A 20275-nucleotide genomic window follows, 5' to 3' on the forward strand; every position below is an offset into this window, starting at 1 on the left:
ATGACTATATTAATATGATGTACAGTATGAGTTTGTACCCAACTATATTAAGGCCTAGTAGATTCACTTCACATAGTGCAACACTCATTGACAATATATTTACAAATAATATGGAATTTACAAACGTCAGTGGGTTACTGGTTTGTGATATTTCAGATCACCTACCAGTATTTACAGTGTATGATGAAAAGGGTACTAGACAAGAATCACTTAAGGATTATGTTTACAAACGAGTTAGAACTGAAGAGACTATTATATCACTCTATGATGACTTAGTTAAACAAAACTGGAATGCTATATATGGTACAGATGATGTGGATCGTGCGTTTGACATATTTTTGGAAATATTCACCAACAAGTATAACAAATATTGCCCAATGAGACAAACTAATATTAAGAATAAATCTGTAAACCATCCATGGATAACTAAGGGTTTACATAATGCTTGTAAGAAAAAAAACAACTTATATAGAAAATTTATTAAACTAAGAACTGAGGAAGCCGAATCCCGATATAAAACGTATAAAAACAAATTGACAGGAATATTAAGAGCAAGCAAGAAATTATACTATACCAATTTATTACATCATAACAAAAGTAATATCAAAGGTATTTGGGATATATTAAATAGTATAATAAAAGGAAAGAATGTAAGCAATGCATATCCAAACTATTTTATTGATAAGAACAGTGAAAATTATAATTTAAATCAAGTTGTGGAGAATTTCAATAGTTATTTTGTAAATGATGGACCAGAGCTCGCTGCAGATATCCCAGAGTGCAGTGGTAAACAATTTGAGTCACTGATAAAAATGAACTCCAAGACCATGTTTTTATCTGGGGTTACAGAATCAGAAATCTTAGACGTGGTTAACAACTGTAAAAACAAAACGTCTATGGATTGTTTTGACATCGATATGGTACTAGTTAAGCAAATTATAAATAGCATTGCGAAACCATTGACCTACATCTGTAATCTATCATTTCTAACAGGCAAATTTCCAAATCAAATGAAAATAGCAAAAGGTATACCAATATACAAAAATGGGAACGAGCACATTTTTACAAACTATAGACCGGTATCTCTGCTTCCTCAGTTCTCTAAAATATTAGAGAGACTTTACAATAATAGACTAGAACAATTTGTAGATAAACATAAATTGATTAATGAAAGTCAATATAGTTTTAGAGCAAACAGATCAGCAACAATGGCAATTATTGATGCAGTAGAAGAAATCACCCGTAGTATAGAAAAGAAGAGACACGTTATTGACTTAAAAAAAGCATTTGATACCATTAATCATAATATACTATTAAAAAAAATGGAAAGATATGGCATCAGGGGAGTGGCTTTTCAATGGATTCAAAGTTATTTGACGGAAAGGAAGCAATATGTAAAAATGGGAGAGTTTTCATCTGAATATTTGGACATCTGTTGTGGAGTACCACAGGGTTCTATCCTGGGACCAAAGCTATTTAATTTATATATCAACGATATTTTTAATGTTTCAAAGCTATTGAAAATAGTAATATTTGCAGACGACACTAACATTTTCTGTTCAAATGATAACTATATTGATTTGGTAACCTGTATTAATCGCGAACTAATTAACCTAAAAGTATGGATGGATATAAATAAATTATCTTTAAATTTAAATAAAACCAAAGTAATATTCTTTGGTAATTGTAAGGCAAATCAAGATTTAGAAGTAAAAATGGATGGACATTGTATCAGAAATTAAGTTTTTAGGGGTCATAATAGACAATAAATTAAGTTGGAAAAACACACATCAGACACATACAAACTAAGGTATCTAAAAGCATTTCAATAATTAATAAAACCAAATTTCTTTTAAATTATAATGCATTGTATTTATTATATTGTTCTCTCGTTCTGCCATATTTAACATATTGTGCAGAAGTCTGGGGCAATAATTACAAAAGTTCACTACAGCCCCTTTTTATCCTTCAAAAACGTGAAATAAGAACCATACACAGGGTAGGATATCGGGATCATACCAATATTTTATTCATGCAGTCCAAATTATTGAAATTGGATGATTTAATAAAATTTTTCACTTCACAACTGTTATTTAAGGTCAACAAAAACAGTGCCAGAAAACATACAAAAATGATTCACTTGGAAAGAGGGAAATTGTAACTTGAGGGGCTGTGGTGAATTAAAAATCCCAAAGGTGAGAACCACCAGGAAAAGTATGTGTGTGTCTGTGTGTGGAGTCAGACTTTGGAATAATTTGCAAAATGAAATCAAACAATGTCCAACTATCCATGTGTTCAAATTTAAATACAAAAAAGCATTACTGGCGAAATACAGGGATGAAGAAAATGGGATATGAGGGAGATTGGAAATACTGCATTTCAAACTATCGTTAACTTGTTGTTAGTGTTGCTATTATTACATCAGAACTGTTATAAGTATTGTGTTTATTTTTATTGTTATTATCACTGGTGCCGCAGTGACATTATGCGCATTATGACGTTGAGGGATGGGTATTGCGAAGATTAGTGTATAAAATATGTGATTATTGTAACGATTATAATTATTGATATCTGACCTATGTAATAAGTATATCCATGAGATTTTGTTGTATTGGATACAAGAGGAGCTATCTATAAAATGTATTTAATAGGGAAGATAAAAGGGTAGGAAAAATAAGCATCTGCTTCTGACTACCCCTTTTCGAACATGTTATGTGACATTATTTTGTTGTTGACTTATTGTCTTTGTCCTGTTTTTATTTTTATGTTCGAAATAAAAGTTTTCATTCATTCAATGAATTCGTTTTTTTTTACTACTAAGAGGCACTAAATAAAAAGACAATCTCCTTTAAAAAAAAAAAACTCTGCTCTTGTGGTTTAAAATCTCAGGTCAATGAAAGAAATAAAGACTAAATTGATGATGTTAAATGCAGAGTGGAATAGTATCACAAAATCAAGATGATATGGCTTTTAGTTCCAAAAGTCTTTATGGGCGTAATTCGCATCTTTAATTTTTAAACAGAATGAAAATGCATACCTGTCAACCCCTACGTTGGCCCCGTATTTCATTTTTTCAAATTGTGTAAGCCGTATAACAATTTTTCTTTGGGAATAATAAATAAAACAGACTTATCCGGATCATCTTCAGTCACTGCCAGCAGATGACAACGTCATGATAGATTGCTAATATTGTCGCAGTACATTATAAATGTAATCCTCGATCAAGCATTTATTTTTTGTGCGTATTGTTTAAAAAAAAAAGGCCGTTTTTAATTCTACATACAGTATTCTGTCTTCGATTTGCATCCTCAGTGGAAATGTTTAAATCTAAGCTTATGTAACCGCGGTGTACGTGTCCCACCAAAGATCCACATTCACGCTGGACTGGATGATGAGGTTTTTATTATTACAGTTTCTGCAAATGGATGAGTCACAACATTAGCTTTTCTGCTGGCTTTGATCTCTTTGATCTCATTGCAGTTCTCTCTGGTAAGACTGCCAACAAAGCATATCAAAGAGCTTTCTTTTCACTTTACAAAAAATACATTTTAGAATATCACAATACATTTTTACATCTTTACATTTTAACAAGATACTTTTAACAAGAGATCGTATAGTGGATTTTTAACGTTTACAATGGATTCAACATATTTTTCTTTCGTCTGAATTTTAACCAACATCATCCTTTTTTAATGTATATGAGAAAATAGAATTAAAAACAATAATGAGTATAAAAACGGTTACAAGTTACCTGCAAATGGATGAGTCACAACATTAGTTATTACTACACCCGTTACACTTAGAGCACACTTCTATTCTATAGAATATCAATAACCTGTATTTTATGTTGACAATGTCTGTGTATTATTTGATTGATGTGGGTTTTAGATCAGGAGATGGTGTCATAATAGTCTGTGGTCTGCAATTATCTGTGGCCTGTGCAGCCCTTTGAGACTCTTTGTGATTAAGTGCTATACAAATAAACATGACTTGACTTAAATGGACTTTGGAACTTTTCTATTTGTTGCTGCCATCTCCTGGCTTAAAGTCATGATCGCTACCCCAGCTAATTCATGATTTGTGTGCAACTACGTGCTTTTCTCAGACATGCTCAGATAAACGTTTTTATGTTTTTTTTTTTCATTATTCCGGGGCAGTTAGCATTTGGACTCTAGCTTTTCTCACTTAAACCATTTTTTATACCTACACTACCTGCGAGGAAGAGCATGACATCAATCTCCAGCAAAGCCCCATTCTCAAACCTAATGTGTTCCACCCGAACAGCTCGGCTCAAAGTAAGAAAAACTCAAAGTGCAGTGGTGAATAAAGCATATGGGCTCTTTGAACTCAGCTGGACATTAATATGTTTGACTTTCAGCTTGTTGGTGATATGAATAAGTGGAGAGGTGTTGTAAAAGGATAGTGGGATGTTTGGGCGCGTTCTGAGGGATGGGCAGGGAACCTGTATGATGCGGCAGGGGTAAACCAGTGATAGCCGTCGGGCCCTGCTGTTGAACAAAAGAGTGTGTTGTGTCACCCGAGTGACATGGCCGCTTTCTTGTGTCCCGTTTCATCTGGAGGGACGAAAGCATGACCAACTTAGGTGCCGAGGTGTTTGGGCATTTAGGTTGGCCGTGGTCCAAAAAAAATTTGTGTGTGTTTTTTGCTATTTTTCCCCTTTTATTTTCTTTGTTATTTTATGTGTTTGTCTTGCTGTCGGTCACCCCTCTTGAGGGATATGGCCAAGGTAGATAGATGGATAACTTTCAACTTTTTGAGGACACCTCAAACAACACACCCCACTTTTAATAAGACGAATTGCAATCACTAATAAGCCGAGCAATGGGTTGAGGTTGACAGGTAGGAAAATATAACACGTAGCTCATCTGCCATGAGGAAACGTTTTTTGTTGGAACCTAGCGGTTGACGATCCGTTTTTAAATTAAGTCTTGTAAGACTTTGCCAGGAAGTCCTTCTGACGTAGCAACGCATCCACGTTGTCACCGAGATGCATAACAATCAAAGGACACACGTCCTGTTGACGTCTGAGTAATGACAGCTCCTCAAATAGAACGCTTGGCTCAGTTGTGTTTCGACATTTATCATCGTGTCGCATTCGATTGTTATTATTGAGAGGATACTTTTGTATCGCAGAAGTTTGCGAAAAAAAGAAAGGAAGGTCTTTTTGAAGATTGACACATTTTTGATCGTGGATCGACTGTTTGTTTAACTAGCACAAATGACCAATTGGATGAAAGTAGGCGGGCGATAAGAGCAATTTATAAGTTTCCAATTGGTGAAAGGAAAACGCGACGCCACACATTCACGCTACTCCATTGGACAATGTACTTGATGACTGGCGACAACCAATCAGATTCAACGAGACTCCAAGTACTCTGTACATCAGTATAGAAAACCACGGAAACCGCTGGACATTCGTGTGATATTTCGCGGAGTAACGAAAAGCCGGTGAAGCCTCGTCAATTTAGCTAGATTTTTTTCTGTATTTATTGTTATAACCCAAGGTGGACAACCATGGCATCGGGAGGGGAGTAAGTAAACGCAGACATTTACTTTGATTCCAAACATTATTCATCGTAGAGTAATGCTAATGTTTTATCTGCACACAAGTTGATTAAAGTTAGCGCGACTGCTAACATATTAGCTACAAAGCTAACGGGGTCGCTTAGCTACAGACCCTTGGGTGCTATCCGGAAAATGTATTCCTTATGATGTGTTTAATTCGATTCCCACTATCGACTAGTCGCTCCGTTCCCCTTAAAGAATGTTGTGACAACGGCTTGACAAAGCACAGTCATCTCCGTGGGCACGCACTGCGTCCTAGCTTAGCCGCAAGGCCAAAGCCATCCACCATTACACGGAGGTGGCCTTCACATTGAAGAGAAACACCAGCCACCGGCTTGGAAATCTTCTGCAGCGACCTCAAAACCGAGACTAAATGGATGTTAACGTTACGCTAAGTCATGCCCGGAATCGATGCTGTCGTATCAGTCAGTCGCGTCACAGCCACCCCCAACAGTGCCGTAAAGCTAGCTGCTTAGCACGACTAGCTTTTATGCTCAATGACTAAGTTGGCACCAAAGGTGTTATATTGTTTGTCTTTGCTAATGCATCGACACGCTTCAATTAACGACATGAAAGCTTACAATTGTTGGTTTCGAGACGCTCGTGTTAATATGATCGCAAATTGATGTATGTTAAGATTTCATTCTCGGTTCTTTTGCTGTGTCATCTGGGCTCGCTTGTTCGCCCGTCATTTAGCAAAAAAGGCTAATGTTAGCCTGCTAACTACATTAAAACGCACTCTTAACGAAGAATCTCGCCCAAATGGGATTGTTTTATTTCAATCTTTTTGACTTCAAAGTCGCTAAATCTTAAACCTCAGCGGTAGTGGACATTTCTTTGACACATCTGTAAATTCGCTTTGTAAATGTGAGCCGAAGAGAAAATCAATTTATGTATGTACGTTGAAATGAACACCATTAATGAGTTTTTTTATTTATTGATTAATACCACATTACTTATTCCAGACTACTGTGCCAATACCTGTGTTTTCTAAAGAGACAGTGGGTATTATTTCACCACTGGATGTTAGTGCTTTGAGTAGTGCGCCTACAAACAAGTGCTAAAAAGTGCAAAACATAATATAAACCATAGAGACTCAAACCGACCAAAACGTGCTCAGCCTTTTTGAGTTTTTTTGTTATCCATAGTAGCAGGATGGCGGACAATCTTGGCAGGATTTTTGAATTCGGCTCATTTTAAACACCCCAGGGGAATCTCATCTCTCTGCTTTATGGTTTGTCTTTGATGTAAAGATAAAATATTCAAAAAATGTTAAAAAAAAAAAAAAAAATTAGTGGACATGAGGGTTAAAGTACCAGTAGGTTTTTCTTGTTGCTGTCTAATAACATTCAGTTACCTAAAGCTAATGAAATTGTAAGTTGCTATTAAATCGGTGCAATATACAAGTAATATTTTGATTTTAATGCGTTAATCCATTAATATAGGATATTTAAGTTTGAGGGAAGGGAAGTCATGTTAATGGTATCGGTGTGTGTTATTGAAATTGAATCCTCGAGAGAAAAAAAGGCTCTAACTTCATAAAACAGTTGTTAAGTGATACTACTTTTGGGGTATCTCAAATTATAAATTTTATTTTACCTTCCAGGTCAAAAAATGATGACTTGGCCACTGCAATTCTGAAACAGAAGAACAGGCCCAACAGACTTGTTGTGGACGAGTTTATTAATGATGACAACAGTGTCGTGTCACTCTCCCAGGTAAACAAATTTTAACGATGTGTGGTTTGAATTTTATCTAATGTTCTCACGCCGACTGTTATCTATACCGCTTCCAGATCAAGATGGATGAGCTCCAGCTCTTCCGTGGCGACACAGTCCTGATGAAAGGCAAAAAGAGACGCGAGACTGTGTGCATTGTATTGTCTGATGACACGTGTTCTGATGAAAAGGTTCGAATGAACAGAGTGGTCCGCAACAACCTGAGAGTTCGGCTGGGTGATGTCATCAGGTATGGAACTATTGCTTAATCGCTTTGGTTTCCTTTAATTCGGATTAAGAGTGATATATTTTACCGTTAGCATTCAGCCGTGTCCTGATGTCAAGTATGGCAAGAGGATCCATGTCTTACCAATCGATGACACAGTAGAGGGAATAACTGGCAACCTTTTTGAGGTTTATCTCAAGCCATACTTTCTTGAGGCTTACAGACCTATTCGCAAAGGTTAGTGCTGGAGAGATTTGACGATATTTTCTAAAATGATTGTGATTTATAATTTAAATTGATCCAATCTTCTTTCCTGTAGGTGATATTTTCTTGGTCAGAGGAGGCATGCGTGCTGTGGAATTCAAAGTGGTGGAAACTGATCCTTCTCCTTACTGCATTGTTGCTCCCGACACCATCATTCACTGTGAGGGTGAGCCAATCCGGAGAGAGGTGCGTACCAAAGAAATTAATGCTGCTGACAATCTGAGAATTGTCGTATTCAGAGCTATGGATTAAACATGCAGGATGAAGAAGAGTCCCTGAATGAGGTTGGCTATGACGACATTGGTGGAGTTCGCAAGCAGTTGGCTCAAATCAAAGAAATGGTGGAGCTCCCTCTAAGGCACCCTGCACTTTTTAAGGCCATAGGTGTCAAGGTATAGCTGGACATTTTCCAATAAAGTGTATGCATATCGAGTTTTGTATTTTCCGTATTTTCATGCCCATAATGCGCACATAAGTGATTTTCTTCAAATTGTTGGGCATGCCTTTTCGGGTTGTGCGCTCTCTCTCATGCATAGCAGCGGACAAAGACTAGCTCGGTGGCCTTGGAGTTGGGCTCCCGAGAATTGGCGGTCATGGGTTCAAGCCTTGGCTGCGTCCAGACTTGCATCATTTTTGGGTTAAATCCCATGTTTATTATGAGATTGTTCACATTTAAACTAAATGTGACTTCTATGCATCTCCTGTGACTTTGATTCATCTCTTGTTTGATTGCCATCATATTCCGCTTGCGCGGAAGAGGCTGCGTTATGTCACACACACACACACACACACACACACACACACAATGCATTTTTGGTGAAAATGCTTATGGATGCTATCGTATCTAGCAATTGGAGAGGCTGAAGAGAGTTGTACCCCCCCCAAATATGAATTAAATCCAAAACCTGACTTCCCCTACATTAAATGCTTTCCGTTTTTTCGTCCGCCATGGTGTGTTGATCTCTATGCTACGTGGAAGAACATAGAAACCGAGCAGCTGCCGCAAGAGAATTGAATATTAATGAATTGATCTATCGGGTGGGTGTGCCTCCAGTAGTGTTAAATTTTCAAATGGAAACGACTATGGAGGCTGCACCCTTTCACACGTTGCACTTTATGGGCTTGATTACGGTATATCGTTTTCTTGATAATTGTCTTCTTAAAACAAATATGCTATTTCCAGCCCCCACGTGGAATACTTCTCTACGGACCCCCTGGAACTGGAAAGACATTGATTGCCAGAGCTGTGGCAAATGAAACTGGAGCCTTTTTTTTCTTGATCAATGGTATGAAAACATTTCCATTCAATTTACAATTGCAAAGATTTTTTTTGTCATCAAGCTTGGTGCCTTTAAATGCTTTTATTGTAATTAAAACTTGCTGGACAAATTTATTTTCCATGCTTTGTTCAAAAACATTGCCAGTAACCTTTGTGCAAAGATTTTTTCCTAGGGATCTGGGATGATTTTTCTGCTACCTTTAAAAATCAATGTTTTTTTTTTTTTTTTTTCCAAATGAAAATCAGCATTCCTAATTTGAAACGTTTGTGTAGGCCCTGAAATAATGAGCAAGCTGGCTGGAGAGAGTGAGAGTAACCTGAGAAAAGCCTTTGAGGAAGCTGAGAAAAATGCCCCTGCCATCATCTTCATTGATGAGTTGGATGCTATTGCTCCTAAGAGAGAGAAGGTAAGAAAAATAGGTCTATTTCTGTCTCATTACTCAAAATCTTCACAGTGTAAAACATATCAAGGCATACATGTTTGTGCTGTGTGCATCGATTTTGTTAACTGCTGTCTTGCATTGTGATCATGTATTTTGTAGACTCATGGGGAAGTGGAGAGGCGCATTGTGTCGCAGCTGCTGACTCTGATGGATGGCCTCAAACAGAGGGCTCATGTCATCGTCATGGCCGCCACAAACAGACCTAACAGCATTGACCCCGCTCTGAGGAGATTTGGTAACTATGACGAGCTAACGCAGTGTTCTCTGTGGTTAGACTTTACCTTCGATTTTAATCTACCTGCACTGCTTAACCAATGCACAATTTGGAGATAAATTGATTGGTATGACTTTTTTTGTGGATTAGTGGTCAGAGCATAAAACTCCACCACACTAGATATTTTTCTTTTGGGCTTGTGTATTTTTGTTTTTGTTTTTTGTTCATTAACGGTAATGGCACTTCATATTTATAGTGTTTTTTTTCACTTAAACGGTAATCAAAGCAGGGAATTACCATTGCAACTTAGTCCCTTCCAATATTGCAGCCTAAAGTATTGTCAGATACCTTTTAGCCAATCTCAAGTAGGCAAGGTGTATAGATTTGATCAACACTGGTTAAGAATATCTAAGTGGATTCAGTTCAACTCATCTTGAATTAATGAACTATTATTGGCAGTTTGTTCATTACCACCAATTCAGACTATTTAGATTAAAACTGATGCACCTGGACCAATGAACCAAAAATAATACATTTATCAGAGCACCTGTTTTTATGGTTACTGGTCAACTACTGACAAATAATAAAGCAAGTGTATAACTGCTACAAATATTGTATTGCTTTTGGTTTCTCACCGTAAAGCTTTTCAATTGGGGTTTCTAATTGTATTTTCTGGAAGTTGTTCAATCAAACCATGTTGCTGTACAATATCAAGTGTAGAACCGTGAAGAACTTATTAACTGTGATCAAGAGAACTCCAGGTCAACTTATGTGAATGTCATAGCTAAGAATATATGCAGATTTGCACTTAATACTGCTGGTCAGATTTAAGGGAGGAAACGTACCGAATCTTGGACTTATTTGGGTGGCATATTAAAATTTGAAATTCATTGTTCCTGCTATCTGTCAAATGTAACCTTGACACTTGAAAACACTTTGTTTTCCACAGGGCGCTTTGACCGGGAAGTGGATATTGGCATTCCAGATGCCACTGGCAGACTAGAAATTCTCCAGATTCACACCAAAAACATGAAGTTGGCTGATGATGTTGATTTGGAGCAGGTTTGTAGCTGTGTAGTACCACAGAAAGTGTTAGTCCCACCCTGGTAAAGTACTTGCTCAGATGCTCAACAATTAATCATTAACGCACGTTTAACACGTACAAAATGAGCACAACAAGGAATTAGTTGGCATGGTTAGTTGATCCGAGTTGTCACTGCAGTTGCTATTGGTATTGAATTTTTTGGTATGACGCGGCAGGTGGCCAATGAGACCCACGGCCATGTGGGTGCAGATCTGGCTGCCCTGTGCTCTGAGGCGGCACTGCAGGCCATCCGGAAGAAAATGGACCTGATTGACCTGGAGGACGAGACTATTGATGCCGAAGTCATGAATTCTCTGGCTGTCACCATGGATGACTTCAAGGTAGAAGTTTTAAAAGCTAGGGCAACATTCTCAGATTTCGGCTGTTTACATCAGCTAACTAAAAAAAAAAATCACCTGTTCAGTGGGCTTTGAGCCAGAGCAACCCATCAGCTCTTAGAGAGACTGTTGTTGAGGTTCCTAACATTACCTGGGAGGATATCGGTGGTTTGGAAGAAGTCAAGAAAGAGTTGCAAGAGTTGGTACAGGTATGAAAACTTTTTCACCCAAACATCCCTCTAAATTTAATGTGCAAGCTTCGATCAAATCAGTTTCGCTTACCTCAATGTTTGATTCATTCAGTATCCTGTGGAGCACCCAGACAAGTTCCTCAAGTTTGGTATGACCCCATCTAAAGGGGTGCTCTTCTATGGGCCTCCTGGTTGCGGTAAAACTCTGCTGGCCAAAGCCATCGCCAATGAATGCCAGGCAAACTTCATCTCCATCAAAGGACCAGAGCTGCTCACTATGTGGTTTGGAGAGTCCGAGGCAAACGTCAGAGAGATTTTTGACAAGGTTGATGATCTTTTAATTCACTGTTGATGATTTCACATCTTTAAAAAAAGCAGTGATCCCAACGAAACCCACCCTCTGTACTCCCCCAGGCTCGTCAGGCAGCCCCCTGCGTTCTTTTCTTTGACGAGCTGGACTCCATAGCCAAGGCCCGTGGCGGCAACGTGGGAGACGGCGGCGGAGCGGCTGACCGCGTCATCAACCAAATCCTGACCGAGATGGACGGCATGTCCAGCAAGAAGAACGTCTTTATCATCGGCGCCACCAACAGACCTGACATCATCGACCCGGCCATCCTGAGACCCGGACGTCTGGACCAGCTCATCTACATCCCCCTGCCAGATGAGAAGAGCAGAATGAGCATCCTAAGGGCCAACCTCCGCAAGAGTCCAATCAGCAATGTGAATGTCGCATTGGATGTTTGTTATAGAGAAGTTTATACCGTAAAAATCCCAAAACATTTTCTGCTCTCACACTTCAGGATGTGAACCTAGACTACCTGGCAAAGATGACCACTGGTTTCTCAGGCGCTGACCTCACAGAGATCTGCCAGCGAGCGTGTAAGCTGGCGATCAGGGAGAGCATCGAGAATGAGATCCGCAGAGAGAAGGAGAGGCAGACCAATCCTTTAGCTATGGTTAGTAGATCACCGCCAGCTCTTCTCCTCACAGCCACCATCACATATTTTATATTGCCAACGCGTGTTCACTCGGTAGGAAGTTGAAGAGGACGACCCTGTGCCTGAGATAAGGAAGGACCATTTTGAGTCTGCCATGCGATTCGCCCGCCGCTCCGTCAGCGACAACGACGTCCGCAAATACGAGATGTTCGCGCAGACGCTGCAACAAAGTCGTGGCTTCGGCAGCTTCAGGTAAAAAAGGAAAATACTTAACAAATAAACATGACTTGACTGCTTGTTCGTAAAGCCCTAAATCACAAGAAGTCTCCACTGGCTATACAGACTAATATTACACCCACTCCCTCATCTAAAATAGCAATATAGAACAATATTTCGATTTTTTTCTTTTTAACATTTTAAAAAGTAGTGTAGTACTTTTCGAAGTTAATTCAGATTCAGATTAGTCTCAAATGACACCATTTAATGTGCTTGCAAAATGTTGTTCATCTAAATGAGATTCAGGCAAAGTCGGCCTGGGCCAAAAATAAATTTCTAATATATCACTGTTTAACATCTAGTGTGCAAATCTGATCATTCAAAGCGCCTTTCATATATACCCTTCTGTAGGAACATCAATCCAAACTAGCCCATAAAAATCTGATTGTTGCTGCACTTAAAAGGTCTGTAATGTTTGGTTGCTGCTGCTTAAAGCTAGCAAAGCAACCCATTTGAACGAGTAAGAGCAGTTCAATTCAAAATTGTCATATGATTGTTTTTTTTTTTTAACCTTAGCGCTTTTTAAAAAATATTTGATAATTACATATGATTTGCTTTTGTAGGACAGCAATGACCATATATATGATATGAGTATGTGTTGTCCTCCTCATAATCTTCAACATTATTTAAAGCTTTCCATATTTTGTGGCTCCAGACATTTGTTTTGGGGTCCAAATATGGCTCTTTTAACATTTTGGGTTAACCAAATGACTCTTGTCTTGTTTTTCAGGTTCCCCAACAGCACCACAGGCGGCAGCGGCCCAAGCCACGGCACAGGCGGTACAGGCAGCGGTCCTGTTTTCAATGAAGATAACGACGACGACCTTTATGGATAAATGTACACTGCCCCCCAGTGGTCAGCACAGGGACGACACCTGTACAAAATTCTCACCAGATTCCACCTTTTTAGGACTGTGCTTTTTTTCTTGTGTTCCTATTTTTTCTGTTTGTGTTTTTTGGGGGTACCAGTTCCCTTGGAGACAGCATGCTGCCACTTGGCTTGCCCTGGCATTCTGTTTGAGGTTTTTTTTTTCTTTTCTTTTTTTTTTTTTTTTTTGCAAATTCAATGGTTTGCAATTGGAAGGTGAGTAATCGGAAAAAAAAAAAATTCAATGGGGGGTGGGGAGGAATATCGAGTGGCCTCGTTTCATGTATACTGATACATTTAGCTGTGGGATTCTATGCTAGGCGCTGAGAAATGGAGAAAAAATTGCTAAATTACTTAATTTTTTTCCTTTTTTTAATAAAACAGTAGCATATAATGTTATTAAATTTGTCACGGCTATGTTGTTGAAAATAAAATCTCACAAGTGTTACAGCTGTCTTGGCTTTGATCAATTCTATTGACTCGGTGTCACTCGGCAGATCCGAGACAGTTGACAAATCTACTTGCGAACATGATTCTTAATGTTTAAATTGAAAATTAAATATTTTCTGTATTAAATGTCTGTTGTCAATGCCCATCGCAAGGTTCGTAAGTGTTCTTGAAAATGCTTGAATTTTAATGTTGAGTTTCCCCAGAAGTGTGCTTAAAAATGACCCCGACAATGCTCTGTTGTCTTCACATAGGCATTGCGTTCTTTCCTCGTGATTAGTGGCAGTTGACATCAGTTTGTATGTCATTGTCCTATGAGCATCATCGGTGTATGTTACACCTAAACAGGGCCCTATGAAATATGTATTAGTGCAAGGATTATGGATTTTTATTTTGGGCCATGCAAAAAGAATTATGGTTTTCCCAATGGTAATTTGTGTTCGAAGGACATCATGCAACTGAAAATATGTTAGCTACATATTATACATTGTTGATACAATTCAGTCATTTAATCAAACACCCAAATGAGGATTTTTCTAAAACATGTTTACATACGAATGGTTAAGATCCACAAATATATTCGTGATCAACTCAAGATTTAAATGTGTGTCTTGATAAATGCTCATGTAAGAATACAAATTTGCATGTAAATATTTACAACGTAATAGAGAAATTGAAAAAAAATGGTCTTGAAAGGTAAAAAAAATGCTGGATTTTGGGCATGAAAAGGGTGTAAGAAGCCTGCAAACAAGAGTTCAAAGAGCCTTTAGCAAGGTTTTTTTTTTTTTTACATCCACAATGGAGTCCAAGGGGGGGGGGTGCTTTCTTGAGATTGGGGTGAGAAAATGTTTCATTTCGACTCAGTAAGGGTCATTGAATGGGAAATGTGGGTGTCCTGCATCTCTCCAAATCCTCTTGTCTCCTTTCTGTGGGAAAAAAAAAGCAAAAATAAGTCATGTTGGGCTAGGCAATTGCATTAATTGGATTGCTTTTTTCATCAGAAAAAAACTCGACAATGGGCAAAATATTGATATTTGGATAGTTATTTAGGTTTTATGTTACTAAAGGCAGGACTTGGTTCCAAACAATAATTACCATTCTATTTAAAGGTACAGTGTAATATATTCACTAACATGTTTATGGTATGCAACCGAAAACAAGTGCTAAAAAGGACAAGAATACAAACTACGGACAATCAAGTGACCAAAACGTGAATTTTTCCCTCACTTTTTTTGCCTGGCTTCTTGCAAAGAACGAAAAAAATAGAATGCACAGAAGAGGAAAAGTGAAGAAACGTAAGAAAAGTACATAATGTGAAAAAAGTAAATAAGAGAAATGCATTCAATTAAAAACGAGAAACAAGGGGAAAATAAAATACTTAAAATGGGCAAAAATGATCTTGTTTAACATATTATTTTACTATGTTCTAATTTTTGTATGTGTGTGTGTGTGTGAAAAAAATAGTTATGTGGAAGTGACATTGGGCAAGCCACTGAATCCCCAATGCCCCCGATAAGCAGATAGTTGCCTTGCACGGCTGATGCTGCTATCGGTGTTTGTCTGTGAATGGGTAAGTGTAAAGCGCTTTGGGAGGTCTTCAGTGACTTGAAAAGCACCATATAATATCAGACCATTTAAAAGGAAAAAAAACATGTTTTGAAGGTAGACTTGGCAGCAAAATGGCGCCCAAATCATGCCCACTCCCTTTAAGTGAGGATCATATGTCAAATAAATGCTAATTTCTCGACCACTAAGTATTTTACGAAATGCATGTTTACATGATTGTTCATATATTTTTGCTTACTTAAATGAACATGTTTTTAGTTCTATCAAATGAAGTTTTTTTTTTTTTTTGGTTTGTTTTTTTACAAGTGGTGCTGAACAAAATACACCGTCCCTTTAAGCAAGACGCTCACATCCAATGGGTTGCTTTTTCACAGAAACAAAAATCAGTTATAAGAACTTTTTGTATTTCAAATATTAAAATCACACCCATACAGTCTCACTGATAAAAACATGTGTTCTTCGGCCATCTAGCTCTACATCTCACTCTTATTTGTGCAATATGGAACTAGAGTAAAAAACTGAAATGGAGTCGCACGATTCACCTCGATGGTTGGGACGATGAAGCGCCGGCTGCGATTCAAGGAATCGATCCGTTTCATGTCCTCCTCCGACAGGTTAAAGTCATAAACGTTCAGGTTCTCTCGGATCCTGGAGGGGGTCACGCTTTTGGGAATGCACACAACGCCCCTCTGAATGTGCCACCTGCAGATTGCCATTGATTATGTGCGTTTTGACATTTCTGCACAAATTGAACCTTTCCAACTACCTAAGTATTATCTGCGCCGGTGTCTTTTGGTACCGTCGAGATATTTCGCCGAGCTGGGGATCCTGCAACAGACAAGGATCCTCGGCGGAGGCCCAGGGTCGATCGCCGCTGCCCAGAGGACTGTACGCTGTCAGGCAAACTGCTGCTGACCTGATGCATGAGCATAATATGTTGGCTTTTATATATCATGTCAAACATAAGGCCCACGGGCTGAACCCGACACATTGGATGCTTGAATTCGGCCCGCCAACAATTTCTGAGTATGTCGAAAAATAGCATGTCAAGATTCACGCATGCTAACCGGTTGCCAGGTGTTTACGGAGAGGGAAGGAGACACGAAGAGCATGCCAGGATTCACGTATACGCACCGGGTAGAACTCTGGGAGCGGTGAATGGCACTGTACTGTAATTCTGACTGTGTATCTTGAAACGCCTTTACTAGAGGCAATATTTTCCTGTTCAGGTACTTTGTAACCTGAAACTTTTGTATATAGAGACTACTTTTTGAAGCTCGGCGCTACTTTTTTGTTACTGATTAGTGCGTAGAGATACCAGTTTCATATGCATTTTTAAAATAATTTATGTTCATACTATGTTACTCTGTTATTATTATGCTATTACCAGGTTTTAAACATTTCACGTAGGGTTAACCACTAATACATATCAATCTTAGCATAATTTTATAAAGAATTTGTAAGAATTGATGGTGAATTTAAAGACACTTATCATGTCAAAGGGTTTTCATGGCAGTTAGACATCGGATTTACTGGAAAATCACATTAACAGTGAAGGCAAGTATAGATAGATTTAGATTAGATATTGCAGTATTGGTCCTCCATAGATAAAGGCCTTAAGGTAAAAACCAAATGCACCTACTTACCGACAGTGAGCCAGCAGGTCTGCTTGGGACAAATATGGGTGACATTCTACCTGCAGCAAGGATCATTTTACAAATTGAGAAGACTCATAATAGCCTATCCTAGTAGGTTGTTGCAGTTTACCTGGTTGACCACCGGCCCGTGTCTGGCAATCCTGAGAACATCATCCACCTGTCTGGCATTGAAGTTTGACAGTCCGATTGCTTTCACCAGACCTCGGTCCACCAGTTCCTCCATCGCCGCCCAAGTCTCAGTGTAGTGCCTGTCAGAGTAACACACGCTTCCATCTTCACGCCGAGGCATCATCTCCTTTCCCGCTCTGAACAGAAGGAGACGCATCGTGACACGTTTTGGGAGTCAAGTCCCATTTATTTGTGACGCCCTTAATCACAAAATGTCAAACTGTCATGTAAAAAAATTGAGGTAGCGTCTCCCAGTGGTAAATTGTAATGGGAAGAACCTCCTGTAACTGAAAATTTAAGCTACATATTACTGTCCTTTTTACCCGACACCTCTATAGGAAGAGGTTTGTCTCAAAAATATTTACACATGTATTGTTAAAATACACAAACATATTCGCATTTTACTTGATATTTCTTGAGAAACGCACGTGCTGTCACGGTTGCCAATTGGCCCCGCCCGTTTGGCGCCAGCCGCGGTTCGTTCATTGATTGGCTTCCCTCCTATTTAAGCTCAGTGACCTCACTCACCCTTGGTCAGTCCGTCAGCGAACCTCTATTTAAACAAGGCAAGCCTTTTGACTCTTACTCCCGTCAGTCCTGTTTTGTCACCCGTTTTCCAGTCGTCTGTTCCTGATTTCCTCGTTTGTCTCCGGCTACGACCCGTTTTTTTTACCCCGACCACGTTCTGATCTCCCGTCCCGGCTAACGACCGTATTTTTCCCGTCCAACCACGCTACGATCTCCCACTCCGGAAGAACCACTTCCACATTCCGAAGACGCTCCGATACCGTGAGCGGCTTGCTTCCCTTGTCCAGCGAGCACCGGATCGCTGGCGCTGATATTTCCTCAATATCTTAATAAACTTGTAAGTAACGTTACGCATCTGGGTCCTCCTCCTGTTCTGGTCTTGACACGTGCAAGATTCAAAATCGCATAAGTAAATTGCAGTGGATCTGCAAAATACATGATTCACACCGGCTTTCTTTTAATGAGACTTGGAAAAATTGGCCTTGAAAGTGCTTAAAAAGTGCTTGAATTTGACCATTAAAAAGGTGTCATTTGTTCCCTTATGATTCCTCCTTCACACGAAAAGAGCATCGATTCAAGCATCAATCTCATAGCAACACAAAGCTGCTTGCGACATTTTCGAAAAAGCGGCTTGCCAAGTGGAAAAAAACTTTTAAAAAATTAGGTTTCCTTTCCTAGATGGTGCTAAAGCACCTGCTGAAAAGAAAGTAGTACTTTATGTCAATAATATTATTTTCTTAGATTTTTATACAGAACCTAGAAAATCAATTGGGCAAATGTGAGCTCAGCATTTACAGTAGAGGTGATGAATTTTGGTATTTGTCACGACCAGCACACAGGGGAGACCCAATCGCGTAACGTTTTCCCACAATTTTATTGAAAGAAAGAGGAGGGGCAGCGCCCGCGATCCAATGTTCGCTGGATGCGGGACGCAAGTTGCTCTCGTACTCGGATTGTGATCTGAATGGGGAAGTGGATATTCCGTAGCGAGCGATGGCGGTGTCAGGGACGGAAAAACTGGTCAGTAGCCGGGACTGGGAGAGCAAAAACGTGGTCGGGGTCAGAAACGGGTCGTAAGCCGGGACGGGAAAGCAGACTTGGTCGGGATCAAAAACGGATCGTAAGGCGAGATGGGAGAGCAGACGTGATCGGGATCAAAACGAGTCGTAGCCGAAGACAAACGGGACCAGAACGGGACAGGTGGGAGTCAGGGTCGAAAAAAGGCTTGCCTTGTAAAAACAGAGGTTCGCGGACGGACTGATCCCAGGGGACTGACAGGACTTGGTTCAAATAGTGACAGGGAGCCAATCAGAAACCGCGGCAAATGAGCAGGCACAGGTGAATCACATCAGTAATCATGACAATTTTTTATTCGTAAAATTATTTTCGCAATGCACCAAGCCTGGACATCTAGAAATGGAGAAGGGAATCGTTGAACGGTTTGAAGACAAAAACAATTTGAATATGGAGTGTCTCGGCTGTGTTACTTAGCAAAGGTAACACACTACTTTCAGGTTCCAGTAGTCTAGGAGGGAATACTGTGATTACTTTTAAAATGAAGTACCAAATTAGTTACTATAATAAGGACTTTTTTCAGTAAGATACCCAACACTGCGTTGATTACCTTGGAATTAAAATACACTCACTGGAAGGCCATGGGCCAGTGCATCAGGTAGAGGTCCAGGTAGGAGAGACCCAAATGGGCCAGGGTGGTCTTGCAAGCTTCCTCAACATCCAAGGGTTCATGTTTGGTATTCCACAGTTTGGACGTCACAAACACTTGCTCGCGGCGCAGAGACTGCAAGAAAATGTGTGATTTACATATAGTACTTGATGATCACAGCCATTACTAATGATTGCAATTCACCTTATTAAGGGACAATAAACAGTACAAAAACAGCGCGCTACCCATTTACTCATATTTGTATGTAGAACAAAACCACAGATAATTTGTATAAACAAGTTCATTTCGTTGACTATAAAAACAATTCGAGATCCTCCGTTTACAACTTGGTATATATCAAACACGATGCATTTTGACACCAAGCAGAGTGGCGCAGCGGAAGCGTGCTGGGCCCATAACCCAGAGGTCGATGGATCGAAACCATCCTCTGCTAAGTCCATGAAATGTTTTGATTCAAATGTAGTGTACATCTTAATTATGGGTGAGTCGTTCTTTTCACTCCACAGTGTGTTGTCTTTTATGTTGAATAAATAAGTTACTGTGTTTAAGTAGAAAACTATAGTTGCTGTATTTTCCGCACCATAAGGCGCACCGGGTTATAGGGCGCACCCCAAAAAATTAGTTTTTGGTCCTATATTTTCCATACATAAGGCGCACCGGATTATAAGGCGCTACAATGGGAACGTCGACAAAACAGTCAGATAGTTAGGTCAAACTTATTACCCCCTAAACATTCCCAAAGCTTGCAAAGAAGCAAATACGTTTCGTAGACACGTGCGGAAGCGGTGTCCGCACG

At 39.4% G+C, this 20275-nt stretch overlaps 2 protein-coding genes across 4 annotated transcripts in view; one reads left to right on the forward strand and one right to left on the reverse strand.

Moving 5' to 3' along the window:
• Positions 1–5081: 5081 nt before the first annotated feature.
• vcp (valosin containing protein) lies at positions 5082–13876 on the forward strand. The gene is made up of 17 exons (XM_088335963.1): positions 5082–5552; positions 7193–7304; positions 7382–7554; positions 7625–7767; positions 7850–7980; positions 8055–8186; positions 8978–9080; positions 9347–9480; positions 9616–9751; positions 10680–10792; positions 10991–11155; positions 11239–11361; positions 11456–11668; positions 11758–12066; positions 12147–12302; positions 12382–12536; positions 13291–13876. The coding sequence occupies exons 1-17, from the start codon at positions 5536–5538 to the stop codon at positions 13394–13396; spliced, it is 2421 nt and encodes an 806-aa protein (XP_088192089.1). The 5' UTR covers positions 5082–5535; the 3' UTR covers positions 13397–13876.
• Positions 13877–14656: 780 nt separating this feature from the next.
• The window catches only part of akr1a1a (aldo-keto reductase family 1, member A1a (aldehyde reductase)), a 10083-nt gene continuing 4464 nt past the window's right edge, over positions 14657–20275 (reverse strand). The window contains exons 4-9 of one of the 3 annotated variants that reach the window (XM_088335060.1): positions 19442–19593; positions 17209–17347; positions 17088–17137; positions 16208–16357; positions 15984–16143; positions 14657–14801 (exon numbers count right to left, since the gene is read on the reverse strand). In XM_088335060.1, coding sequence (XP_088191186.1) covers positions 14736–14801; positions 15984–16143; positions 16208–16357; positions 17088–17137; positions 17209–17347; positions 19442–19593 — 717 coding nt within the window. In that variant the 3' untranslated portion in view covers positions 14657–14735. Of the gene's footprint in view, positions 14802–15983; positions 16144–16207; positions 16358–17087; positions 17138–17208; positions 17405–19441; positions 19594–20275 lie in introns of all 3 variants that reach the window. The other 2 variants (XM_088335058.1, XM_088335057.1) reach the window with 2 other exon arrangements.

Source organism: Urocampus carinirostris, chromosome 5 (assembly GCF_059441175.1).
Source record: "Urocampus carinirostris isolate Australia breed hairy pipefish chromosome 5, RoL_Ucar_1.0, whole genome shotgun sequence".
NCBI classification, from domain to species: domain Eukaryota; kingdom Metazoa; phylum Chordata; class Actinopteri; order Syngnathiformes; family Syngnathidae; genus Urocampus; species Urocampus carinirostris.

What these genes read in the sequence shown, in the direction of transcription:
- vcp (XM_088335963.1), top strand. An exon ending in TTACAGACCTATTCGCAAAG is followed by an intron (nt 7,768 to 7,849) that starts GTTAGTGCTGGA and finishes TCTTTCCTGTAG; the next exon opens with GTGATATTTTCTTGGTCAGA. An exon ending in ATGATGTTGATTTGGAGCAG is followed by an intron (nt 10,793 to 10,990) that starts GTTTGTAGCTGT and finishes ATGACGCGGCAG; the next exon opens with GTGGCCAATGAGACCCACGG.